The following is a 12,712-nucleotide window of genomic DNA, read 5'->3' as shown; positions in this document are numbered from 1 at the left end:
AATCCAAGTTGCATTGAATGTACAGCACGGAAACAGGTAATTTGGCATTTATGCTCCACACAAGTACAAACAAACTAGAGTGTATGCAGTTTTGCAAACTACATTTAAACCACAACTGCTAAGGACTTTAAGTTAAAGTAAATAAATTATGCATACAAAAGATTATAAATGTACTTAACTTTATACCACAGTAGTTATACATGTTACTGCCTAAGAACTCTGCAATTCAAGTCTGCACCATTTGTCTCTGGTAATATGGGAGTCAAATGTTCATTTTCTTCATCATGCCGCAGTCTGGCTCTTTCAGGGTGCTGACCCTTGGCACACCACAATGTCAGAAATACAGAGCAAATATTGTTCTTTTCATCAGAATCTTGTTCGCCCTTATCATCATTTTGACCTTGCATTGTACCAATATCCTCTCTTATTTCATTGGTATCAAGTTTCAGGTGGAATGTTATGGTCACGAAGGTAACGCAGCTGAGTTAATTCTTTCTCTGACATCTAGTCTGATGCCGCCATCCGCCTTGCAGCAAGTCATGACTGAAATTCTTTCTGTAGTTTTTATTTGGCCAAGCAGAGATTTATCTTTGAAGGCAAGTGAGCCATAGACAACATACCTAAACACCAGTCTCATCACAATTGAAAATGTTCCCGAGTTCACAACTTTGAGCTGCAGAGGCAACATATTTTCTGGCCATTGCTCTGCACCTGTGGCATTTCAGATATGTTTCTTTGTGTCTACGATGGGACAACTTTCATCCCTAAAGTCACCCCTCACAGGGATTAAAATCAAGTCTCCTCAGTGTTTCAGCCAACTGTTTGGCTTTTTTGGGTTAGAAGGGGCCACTGGAGAGCACATCTCTCTCACACGCATTCTGAGACCAAAATAGAAGTGCCTCTTCAACTTTCATCCTTACCCTTGTGCTTTCTTTTCTCTCTAAATTAGACTCTGGCCCCCATGAAATCTCATGGCATCAGGGCAACGAAACCTCCTGCTGGTTACCTCGCTCCACTCAGCTGATGAATCAGTGCTCCTCCATGTTGAACACCACTTGGAGAAAGCACTGAGGGTGGCAAGGGTGCAGAATGTACTCTGGGTGGGGGACTTAAGTGTCCATCACCAACAGTGGCTCGGTTGTACCACCACAGACCAAGCTGGTTGAGTCCTACCAAGGACATAGCTGCTAGATTGGGTGAGGGAACAAGAGGGAAAAACATTCTTGACCTCATCCTCACAAACCTGCCTGCAGCAGATGCATCTGTCCATGACAGTATTGGTAGGAGTGATAACCTTGTGGAGACGAAGTCCTGTCTTCAGATTGAGGATACCCACCATCGTATTGTGTGGCATTACCTCTGTGCAAAATGGGATAGATTTCAAACAGATCTAGCAACTTGAGACTGGGCATCCAGGAGGCGCTGTGGGTCATCATCAGCAGCAGAATTGTACTCAACCACAATCTGTAGCCTCATGGCCCGGCATATCCCCCACTCTACCATGACAACCAAAACAGGGAATCAACCCTGGTTCAATGAAGAGTGCAGGAGGGCATGTCAGGAGCAGCACCAGGCAGACCTAAAAATGAGGTGTCAATCTGATGAAGCTACAACACAGGACTATTTGCAAAATGATAAATGCCAAACAGCATAAGCAGCAAGTGATGGACAAAGCTAAGTGATTCCACAACCAGTAAATCAGATCTATGCTCTGCAGTCCTGCCACATCCAGTCGTGAATGGTGGTGGATAAGTAAACAACTCACTGGAGGAGGCGGCTCCACAAATATCCTCATACTCAATGATGGAGGAGCCCAGCACGTCAGTCCAAAAGATAAGGCTGAAGCATTTGCTACAATCTTCACCCAGAAGTGCAGAATGGATGATGCATCTCGGCCTCCTCTGGAGGTCCCCAGCATCACAGGTGCCAGTCTTCAGCCAATTTGATTCACTCCACGTGATATCAAGAGGCAGCTGAAGGCACTAGATACTGCAAACACTATGGGCCCTGACAATATTCTGGCAATAGTACTGAAGATTTGTACTCCAGAACTTGCCGCACCCCTAGCCAAGCTGTTCCAGTACAGCTACAACACTGGCATGTACCTGGCAATGTGGAAAATTGCTCAAGTAGCACACAAAAAGCAGGACAAATCCAACCCGGCCAATTACTGCTCATCAGTCTACTCTCAATCATCAGTGAAGTGATTGAAGGGGTCATCAACAGTGCTATCAAGCAGCCCTTGCTTAGCAATAACCTGCTCACTGAAGCTCAGGTTGGGTTCCGCCAGGGTCATTCAGCTTCTGACCCCATTACGGCCTTGGTTCAAACATGGACAAAAGAGCTGAACTCCTGAGATGAGGGGAGAGTGACTGCCCTTGAGATCAAGGCAGCATTTGACGGAATGTGACATCAAGAAGCCCTAGCAAAACATGCAGTCAATGGGAACCAGGGAGAAAACTCTCCACTTGTCTGTACCTTGTCCATTGCGAACAGCAGAAGGGACATGCTGTTTGATACGATCCTGTTAGGATGCGCTTCTGTTAGGATGCCAGGATGCTGCCCTCAAGCGAAAAAGACGCTCTGCCCATCACACAAATGAGTAATGCGGTATATGAATTTTTGTGCCAGTGAGATGCTGGGAATATAGGCTGTACATCCCAAAGACTGGTGGATCGCATCAAACAGCATGTCCCTTCCGTTGTTCGCAACTTGCAAAGTACAGACCGTATCCAACCAGCCCATGCTTGCAAAACTCAAAACAGTGTCCAACATAAGATGTGATTCTGCGATTGGATAACGTTTGTAAGTAATCCTCAGTGTGCTAAAAATTACGCTGACAACCAATCTAACATTATCAGTTGGGCTTGCAGTGTGGCACATTTGTGTGCACTGGAAGCTACATATGTTAATACACAAGGCCCTGTTCTTTGCAGACCAAGAGAACATGTACACACATTGTGCCTGTTTCAGCTAAACAAGTGATAGCCATTTGCTGGTTCATTCCTCAGGGCAATGCCTTGAGCAATCAGTCAAGCCGCCTAGTTTAAAATTCAAACAAAGCTTGGCAGGTAACTCTCAGTCACCATTAACTGGTGCATTCATCACGGCAACGCCTTTACTAATCAGTGTCCACTTGTCAATCAATCAGCACTCTCTTCTCATAAAGTATAAAGTTGTTACTTTCCCTGACATTGCTATTTTTGCAAATGCCCTGATGAATGCAAGAGAAAAAGCTTCGACAAAATGTATTTTTTCAGCAATACTATGCTACTTAAAGGGGATTAAGGATCCAAGGTAATTGCAACTCAGCAAGTTATAGAATCATAGAGCCATTAAATACAGAAGAGGCCATTCATCCCATTGAGTCCATGCCATGTATCTGTAATGCAATCCAGTCAGTCCCATTCTCCTCTCTATCACCTTAGCCCTGCATGTTTATTTCCCTCAGGTGCTCATCGAATTTTCTTTTGAAATCATTAACTGTCTTCGCTTCTACCTGCCTCATATCATTTGCTGTGTAGAACGGTTTTTTCTTACATTCCCCCTGCATCTCTTGCCCAAAACCTTAAATCTGTGTCCATTCATCCTTGTACCATTAGTTAATGGGAACAATTTTGTCTACCTTATCTAAACCTGTCATAATCTTGTACATCTCTATCAAATCTCCTCTCTATCTTCTTTGCTCCAAGGAGAACAACTCCAGCTTCTCCAACCTAACCTTGTGGTTAAAATCCCTCACCCTTGGAACCATTCTGTTAAAACTACTCTGCACCCTCTCAGGGACTCACACATCTCTCCTAAAGTATGGTGAATAGAACTGGATGTAATGCTTTAGTTGTGGCCTAGCCAGAGTTTTATGAAGGTTCAGCAAAACTTCCCTATTTTTGTACTCATTACCTCTATTTATGAAGCTCAAGATCCCATATGCTTTATCACTAACTCAATATGTCCAGCGACCCTCAATGCACATGAACCCTCACAAAATACATCACCTCACACTTTGCTGTATTAAGTTCAATCTGCCACTGGTCTGCGCATTCCGCTAGCCTATCTATGTGCTGTTATGAACATTTAATTAAATAGCTGAGTCTGCGAAGAATAGGTGGCATGTTTAATACATTATAGGCAGTGTCTTAGTAATTGATATCTATGGTATGGATACTGTTAATTGTCCAAGATATACTGTTGCCCACCCTAACTATGAGGAGTATAAGTGGTGGAGGCTGTATCAAGTAGTCTGTCTGTAGACAATATGTAGAATCTTTGGAGATCTCTGGGAATTAATCATTTTAGAACTTCATCATTTCATTTACTTCAAATCACAATAACCAAAAACGGGGAATAATCATTCCAAATTCAGTTCAAGCACAATCATTTCTCTAGTGTTTGCTCTTTACAATAATTGTGAGCACAAATTTTCATGCAGCAAAATAGAATTTTGAATACATCAAAAATTATCACTAACCACCATGCTCTTGAACGTTTGTGTACTGGATTGCACAGCTGAAATTTCCTGTGAAGAAAGAATGCTGCTGACATATCTGCTGGTGTATTTATCCACTGTACTGGACACACGCTTGTCTTGACTATTCCACCAAAGTCGAACCGTGGCTGGCAAATCTTCCAAAACGCTATAATATACAGCACAAGCCAACTTGGAAACTTCTGTGTTTAAGGTTTCTGTCTCTAGTGAAAAAAAAGTTCTCATTACTTAATTTGATAATTATTAAAAATTGTCTTGAGAACTAAAGTTCAAAATTCTAATTATTAAAAAAACTCAAGTTTTTCAATGAGTACACTTTCATTTATACATCAGTAAAATTGATTTTTCAATATTTCATTGTTGCCAATGAGAAATGATATATGAAAGTACACAGACATTTATCATTTTTTAATTAATTGCATTTCTGGAATAAAGTTTAAAATGGTTACATCTTCTACTTTGGTGCAGCAGTATTAATGCAGGGTTCACTGTGTTAAAGTCTACTGCAGATTGTTTAGATACAACAAAAATTTGCATTTCTGTAGCACCTTTACCATATAGCAAGCAGCTTCATAGGTGTGTAATCAGACCAAACAACCATCACGAAGCCAAAGAAACATTAGGACAGGTGGCCAAAGGTTTGGTGAAAGGTAACTTTTAAGGAGTGTCATAAAGGAGAGAAGTGGGGAGACTTCGGGTGGAAATTAGGGAACGTAGAGCCTACACAGCTGAATATTAATACATCTTTGAGTTAAGGCAGAGATGGTGATAGATAATTGCCACACAGTGTTATATGATTGTAATAAAATGGAAAAAAACTTGATAATAAAATAAGGACAAAGAAGAGCACTTCACACCAAAGCCCCATGATGTTATCAGCAGTCCAAATGAACTAAACTACTCAGCCCTCCATATTTATTTAAACATCAACTTTTAGGAAAATTGTAAGATAGTGTCAGTGAAGCTTTGAGCCAAAGCCAGCGCTGGTTTAACTGATTTTAGAATAAATTTCTTCTATCTTCATTTATTTTTATACCTTGGAGAAGGATGACATGTTTCTCACTGAATAGTGTCCGTAGCCCTTTACTGGCAGAATCAGCAATCTGTCCAGGAATAGTTGGATTTTCTGGCATCAGTCTGAAGAGATGTTGCAGTAATTTGTGTAAGCATTTACTCTTACGAAGATAAGTTGCATATATAGCCCGCAACTAGAGAACAGGGAAAACAAAAGAAAATGGTTATCCCATGTAAATTTTCGATATATGGTATGTGCTATTTTGTTTCCATCATCTTGCTATATAAAATTGGGAATGCAGTTACAATCATTTCAAGGGCAGAATATTGCTGTCGGCGTGCGGGTGCGGGCCCGACACGGCAACGTGTAAAATGATGCGCGATGATGTCGGGCGTGTCCTAATGTCATCGCATGTCATTTCGATATTTCGTTCGGCGGGCGCACACTGGAGGCAGCTACGCGCCTGCCGAAATGTCAACGGTCTATTAAGGCCATTAAAAAAGCAATTAAAGTTGTTAACAAAGCTGCCTGTTGAACCTTAAGGTTGGCGGGCTGGCGAAGAACCCAAGCGGCCTTCTCATTTTTCAGGAAGCCTCAACCACGGGTGGGATGAGGTTTCCTGAAGCTTGTATAAAATAAATAAATACATTTTCTTGACTTCACAAACATGTTCCGGTTCATGTGACACTGTTTCCATTTTGTAAGTGGTAATGTTAACATCCATTTTTTAAAAACTGGATTATGCTACTTAACCTAAAGTTATAAAGTGACAATTAATATTTCTGTCATTTCAGAGGTACTTCTCAGTGCTTCAGAAATATTATATTACACACTCACAAATATCAACACATGTTACAGGGAACAGCGCTTCTCAGAGGAAAAGTCAAAAGGCTGGTTTGTTTGAGACGGTTTAGTGAAGAACAGGAAAGATAACCTTTAGAAGTAAAACTCCAAGTTATGAAGAGTGGCTTAGAAATGAGCATTTTCTTTCATTGAAGAGAAAAGATAGAAGAGACATATTTCAACTTATAGCATACTGAAAAATGTAGATAATGTAGTTTTATTTTTCTTAAAACTTATGATCATAAAACACACGCACTCAAAATTGCTAAGTCTCAAGCTAAACATTAGGAAAATAATTTGACTCCTATCAAAATAATTTAGTGCTATGAGTGGAATTAATGCATCTTTCTTGCTCAGTAAACAAAGAAAGAAATGTGCATCATATACTGCCTATCATGTCCAAAAAAAACTTTCCATTTTTCAAGTGTAGTCACTGTTGTAATGTAGGCAATACAGTAGACAAGGTATACACAGCAAGGTTAAAAAAAAAGTAATGAGATAATCTGTTTGATTAGTGATGATGGTTGAGAGATAAGTACTGCTCAAAACACTGGGAGAACTCTTCTACCCATCTTCAAAAGTGCCATGGGATCTTTTGTATCCACCTGATAGATGGGGCCTTAATTTAATGGCTTATCTAAAAGATGACCCATCTGACAGCGCAGTGCTCTCTTGGTACTGCACTAAGCCACTTGACTGCGACCTGAACCCATTACGTCCTGACTCAGAAGCAAAACCATATCACTGATTCAAGGCTGACACCTTAATGCGCATCGTTTTACGACTTCCGTTTTTTAACATTTTCAGGTTTATACCAAAGTATTTTGCTTTTATTGGCAGGAAGCCCTCAACTATGTCAATTATTTTAGGTACGATGCACTAACATCAGCATATTCCTAGGTTAACCCCTATAAAAACTTCAATGGTGTCAAATGTGGTACGCATTGTCTTTCCAGACTAGTTCCTTTTGTGCATACAAAAGTAAACATAAATTACAAAAAGAAAACGGTAGACAAAAATAGAAAATCACAAGGCAGTCAACAACTGTAAAGAATAATTTTGGTCACATACCCTTACAGGCATTATCCTTACATGTTGACAGCTCTCTTTATAGATCTTTATCTTTATATAGATTGACCTGATGTTGGTTCCAGATTTTTTTTGCCTTTGTTTTCTAAAATGTTTCTGTAGTGTCAATTTTCTATTACCAGATGTTGAGTGTGTGATTTGTAATTATAAACAATAATAATGCATTTATAAAACATGGTACACACTAAAAGGCATCCCAATCTACACATATGTACCTCAGACGGTGATGCTTTGAAAAATATGAGAAGCAGCTTCCATGCAAGCAGGTACCCCAGAATGGAATAGTAAGCTTCACTTAGTGGCTCAATATCTGTGTACTCTCCAACTGGGATGTTACAGAAAATATTCTCCAAATCTGCCTCCTGAGTACCAATTACTGACATAAGTGCTGCAGGTGGTGATCTGAAGGTTGAAAAGGAAACTCTTAAAAACAGTATATAAGATTGACATGACCACTACCTTAGGAAAACAGTCAATTGGTTCATCTGTTCCTTGGTTATTTATGACTATTTCAAGAGTAATTCCAGTTTTAAAACTTTCATAAGAAAATAAGAAACACCTTCTAATTCAATGGACCGGTGCTCTATTCTTGCCATATGTTCATCAGAATTTATATCAACATCCTGGGTGTTACCATTGACCAGAAACTAACCTGGACTAACCATATATATACTGTGGCTAGAAGGGCAGATCAGAGGCTAGGATTTCTGCGGCGAGTAACTCACCTTCTGACTCCCCAAAGCCTGTCCACCACCTACAAGGCACAAGTCAGGAGTGTGATGGAATACTCTCCACTTGCCTCGATGAGTGCAGCTCCCAAAACACTCAAGAAGCTGGACACCATCTAAGACAAAGCAGCCAGCTTGATTGGCACCCTTTCCACAAACATTTACTCCCTCCACCTACGACGCACAGTGGCAGCCGTGTCTACCATCTACAAAATGCACTGCAGGAACTCACCAAGCCTCCTTAGACAGCACTTTCTAAACCCATGACCACTACCATCTAGAAGTACAAGGGCAGCAGACACATCGGAACATCTCCCCCTGGAAGTTCCCCTCCAAGCCACTCACCATCCTGACTTGGAAATATATCACTGTTCCTCCACTGTCGCTGGGTCAAAATCCTGGAACTCCTGAAACACTGTGGGTGTACCTACACCACATGGACTGCAGCGGTTCAAGAAGACAGCTCACCACCATTTTCTCAAGGGCAATTAAGGATGGGCAATAAATGCTGGCCTAGCCAATGGTGCCCACATCCCATAAATAAATAAAATTGCATTGTTTATACAACTAATCCACTGAGCTAAATTGCCAGCAACAAACTCGTTAGCAGATTCATATGCCTTTGTAAAGCTCCCCAAGACAAGTAAACTTGGAAGGTGTTTGTATATTAATGCAATGTTCACAAACAAATACCCGGTAATTTACAGTTTTCTTTGGATTATCCTTGGCATAAATTTGGTGGCTATTTTTAACATTGACAACAACAATGAGCACAATACTGAAGCCAATGTGAAACTCTAAGTGAAGAAATATTACAAAGCAGGTTCGATTGCAGTACAGAAACAAACTCAAACAGCAGTTGTGTTCATGACTAGGATTTGCAGTAATTCAAAGTAGCTCCAGGATAGACTAAGAATAATGGAGCTATTTAATACCCAGCTGCACTTGGAGTCTAAGCTTTTTCTTCATTTATTGGTAGAATTAAGAACAATGAAATGTATTCAGGAAGTCAAAGTTACTTCTATAAAGAGCTCTCAGGGAAAGAATTAGGCCATTACTTACAAAGCATGTTCTTCGTCATTCCCATTGTCATCATAAGAATTCAGATGTTCATGATCAAAGGCAGGTAGCTCTGACATTAACCTGATGGTTACAAATCAGAAGCAATTTGGTCACAATGTTTCTATCCTCAAGAACTTTGTATAACTTGAAAAATCATCATCCCACTTGCAGTGCAAGGAGAAAGTACAATATTGGTAGGTTTGTTTTAATTTGTCCATGAATAAAAGCCCTGCTTAGCATAAATATACAAGGCCAAACACTGCAAGCATTTTTATACATCCAAATTTTGTATAAAAATTAGGTTTTTATTTCCTTTATTTAAAACATAAAATCGGATAGTTCCTCTTTAAAATAAATTGTTGCCTTTATCATTGTGATGCCGCAAATTGGAAGTTATCAATACGAGTGATGGGACACAACTATAAACAGCCTCAGTGATTTCTTAGTGAATTCCTGATTTCATTGCTGCTGACAGAGAAAAGGGAAGAGGAACATCACTTTAGTTGGTGAAGCGGTGTAGCTTCAGTAAAACCTGGTAGCAGTCAGTTGGACAGAAGAATGGACAGTGATTTCTCAGTTTCAACCCAAGAAACCCATATTTCATTTAACTTATAACTGAGTCAATGTTGCACCCAAGCCTCAGCTTTAAAACTATGGTGATTTTCAGAATTACTTGAAATATAAACTACTTTTAATTCAACTAACTGTACAATTTGTCCAGCTGGATAAGACAAGGTTTGTACCAGGATTCTATACTGCATTATGCTCGTCTTCTCAGACACCATTGGATCTTCTACCTGAGAGAGCTGATGAAACCTTAGTTTAGCATCGCATCCAAATGATGGCATCAAATAATAAGTGATCATAAAATATTAAGTTAAAAATAGCCCACCTCGTGGAACTGCCTGGATTAATCATCTAGTTTCAAAGCTGATATTGAGATAATTGCAAAACTGGTACTGTGAGTATATAAACAATGCTTCATATTCAATTGAATATGGTTTATTGAACTGCAGCACAATCAATAAAGTTTTTTTAAGGAAACTGAAAAAATAAATACAGTAGACCTCTGGTTTTACAGTTATTAAATATCATATGTGTCAATAATTTTATTGTGCACTTATACATGCTGCACTATTATTGTCTTTCTGCAAGTAATGCTGAGGGCACAACATTCTGATAGTTGAGCAGTGACATTAGAGGGAGTTGACAATGCTGCATTCTGTGATTATTTCTCTTTTAGTTAGCACCCACAACTTTAGTGAGAACATTCAATGTAACTATATAAAATTTTGAACATATGGTATAAAATATGTTTTATGTATTCAGTTACAATGTAGGACTGCATGGAAGAACTGAATTTGAACTGCTTACAAAATAGCTGAAGTTGTTCAACAGTACCAAATATCAGTACTGCATTATTTAGAGACTTCTTGTCCTTTGACAGAAAAAAAGGGGAAAATCCTACAATTCTACAAGCAAAGTTTCCAATTTTAGCTGGACTTCATGGGTAGATACTGAATGGCAGACAATTGTTTCCCAATGTGAGTGAAATATCAAAAAGAGAACCAATCTGTACCACTCTTTTGCAGGTCCTAAAAGTATTCTGGGAACAGATTACTTGCTCAGGGAATAATGTAAAAGAAAATCAATCTCAAATTGGGGAATGCATTGGCAGAATGTTAAAGAAAGCCCTTTTATAAACTTATAAACAAGCTAGTTGGCAAACTAAAACCTCAATTGGAACAGATTGTGTCAGAGGTCATACTGTTGCAGCACTGCAGAAAACTCCTTCTTTGGATGTAATGCTGAGATTAAACACCAACGGCAAAATATAGAGATAGATTATCATCTTCATCACCTGGGTAGTAATCTGGCAGGGCAGATCTCAGGTTCTTTATAGAACCCACCCAAGTTCAATGGAATGAAACTCAGGCAGGTTCTTTACAGGTTATTTGACCTGTCCCATGATATTACAGAGGTCAAAGATGAAAATCTACATAATTTCTATATTTTAGTCTTGCATACATCTGTTTATTTTCTTACTTGTGCAATATATGGTAGGTTGTAATTTTCACAGGCCTAGCATGGCAGAGCAGCAATGGAGCCAATGTGTTCAGAATTGATTGAAGTTTATCAGGTAAATTAGTTTTCTGACCAGCAATGAATTTAGCTGGCAGACTGTGGTTCATCAGCTGCTTCAATGGAATAAGTGTAGAAGCTTCACCTAAGGCTTTTAACAGGCACATTGAGGAGGGGAGAAGAATGGTTCCTTTGCATTCAGCTGTAGGGAAAGTAAAAAAAAAATTAGGGATGTACTTTGAGGAAGTAGACCTTGTAAATTGATTTTCTCTTACAATACCTTAAACACAACAATCTACTGCATGAAGAGACAACATACTCCGCATGTTCTTTTGGGCTCAGAATTACCGGTCACTTCTGTAGCTGGACCTTGCATCTTGTATGGTTCCAAATGCACATTTTTCTGTCCAGTATTGAAGATGAACGATAGAGTAACACAGGAATCATAACAGAAAATCCTTATTTGCAAACTCTGGCTACTGGAATACATTACACGTCTCCACATCAATACTCCTTTGTTTATTCAGCCAAACACCTGCAGACAATCTAAACACTTACCAATTTGAGACACTCGGTTTTAACCAATAAATGGTTTTATTTAAATAAATTAGAACAAACAGGAGACATTTTTAATGGTGCATGATGGACTTATGAACACTGCTTGACATATATAAAACAGTAAAGATGTAGCTTGCTTTCTCTCTCGGAGCACGGAGCATAAACCAGAAAGTCACTTACAGTAAACCTGCACTAGCATGACTCTTTCCAATTAACCGGGTTCTGGCTTTTAAACACTAATAGTTTTTTGGATGCCCTCTCCCTCCATCTGAAAACCGTTTTGGCCTTTCATCTCAGCTTCTCAAATAAAAAGCATAGGATAATGGACTTTAGCGTGTGGCGAATTGCATATTTCTATACTTTTAAAATCAGTATCTAAGGGGTTAACAGACAAAATCATTCAAATATTGGTAGGAACTAGCATTTCAGTTCAGAAGTGATACAAGTGTGTGGAAAAGGAGGACATTTGTTTTGGTTTGAAAAGTGTAAATTAGTTAATCGGCTGGGAGGGTTATTATTTACAACTCTGAACATCTTGTGCAACTGTATTGGCCCATACAAATACCATTGCAAAACACTGCTGTTTGCTAGAAGTGGAAAGCTTGTAGCTTGGTCACATAGATAGGCCCTGAATTGGTGGATATTGACTTTGATCACTAGCTATTTCTAAAACTAATGGTTTCCCACTGACTGAAGAAATAATAAGAATCCAAAAATAGGAAGATTTTCCCAGGCCACTGTGGAATGTTTCCTAGTGGCTAACTAGTGACTTAACTGAAGTATTTCATTCTCAAACATGGAAGAAATCTTTTTAAAAAGCAGAGCATTATTTGCTTCCAATGGTAGTTG

General features: G+C 39.3%; 2 protein-coding genes across 4 annotated transcripts in view; both read right to left on the bottom strand.

Moving 5' to 3' along the window:
* Window positions 1-12,712, bottom strand: part of ltn1 (listerin E3 ubiquitin protein ligase 1) — a 156,638-nt gene that overhangs the window by 9,370 nt on the left and 134,556 nt on the right. For all 3 annotated transcript variants that reach the window (XM_078559905.1, XM_078559908.1, XM_078559906.1), the window contains 5 exons: window positions 11,270-11,507; window positions 9,224-9,304; window positions 7,649-7,835; window positions 5,523-5,694; window positions 4,469-4,689 (listed from right to left, as the gene is read on the bottom strand). In XM_078559905.1, the coding sequence (XP_078416031.1) occupies window positions 4,469-4,689; window positions 5,523-5,694; window positions 7,649-7,835; window positions 9,224-9,304; window positions 11,270-11,507 (899 nt within the window). The remainder of the gene's footprint in view (window positions 1-4,468; window positions 4,690-5,522; window positions 5,695-7,648; window positions 7,836-9,223; window positions 9,305-11,269; window positions 11,508-12,712) is intronic.
* LOC144691626 (thiosulfate:glutathione sulfurtransferase) overlaps window positions 1-12,712 on the bottom strand; it is a 168,072-nt gene that overhangs the window by 104,701 nt on the left and 50,659 nt on the right. The window lies entirely within an intron of this gene.

Source organism: Cetorhinus maximus, chromosome 16 (genome assembly GCF_964194155.1).
Source record: "Cetorhinus maximus chromosome 16, sCetMax3.hap1.1, whole genome shotgun sequence".
Lineage (NCBI taxonomy): Eukaryota > Metazoa > Chordata > Chondrichthyes > Lamniformes > Cetorhinidae > Cetorhinus > Cetorhinus maximus.
This window is presented reverse-complemented; position numbering and strand designations above follow the sequence as displayed.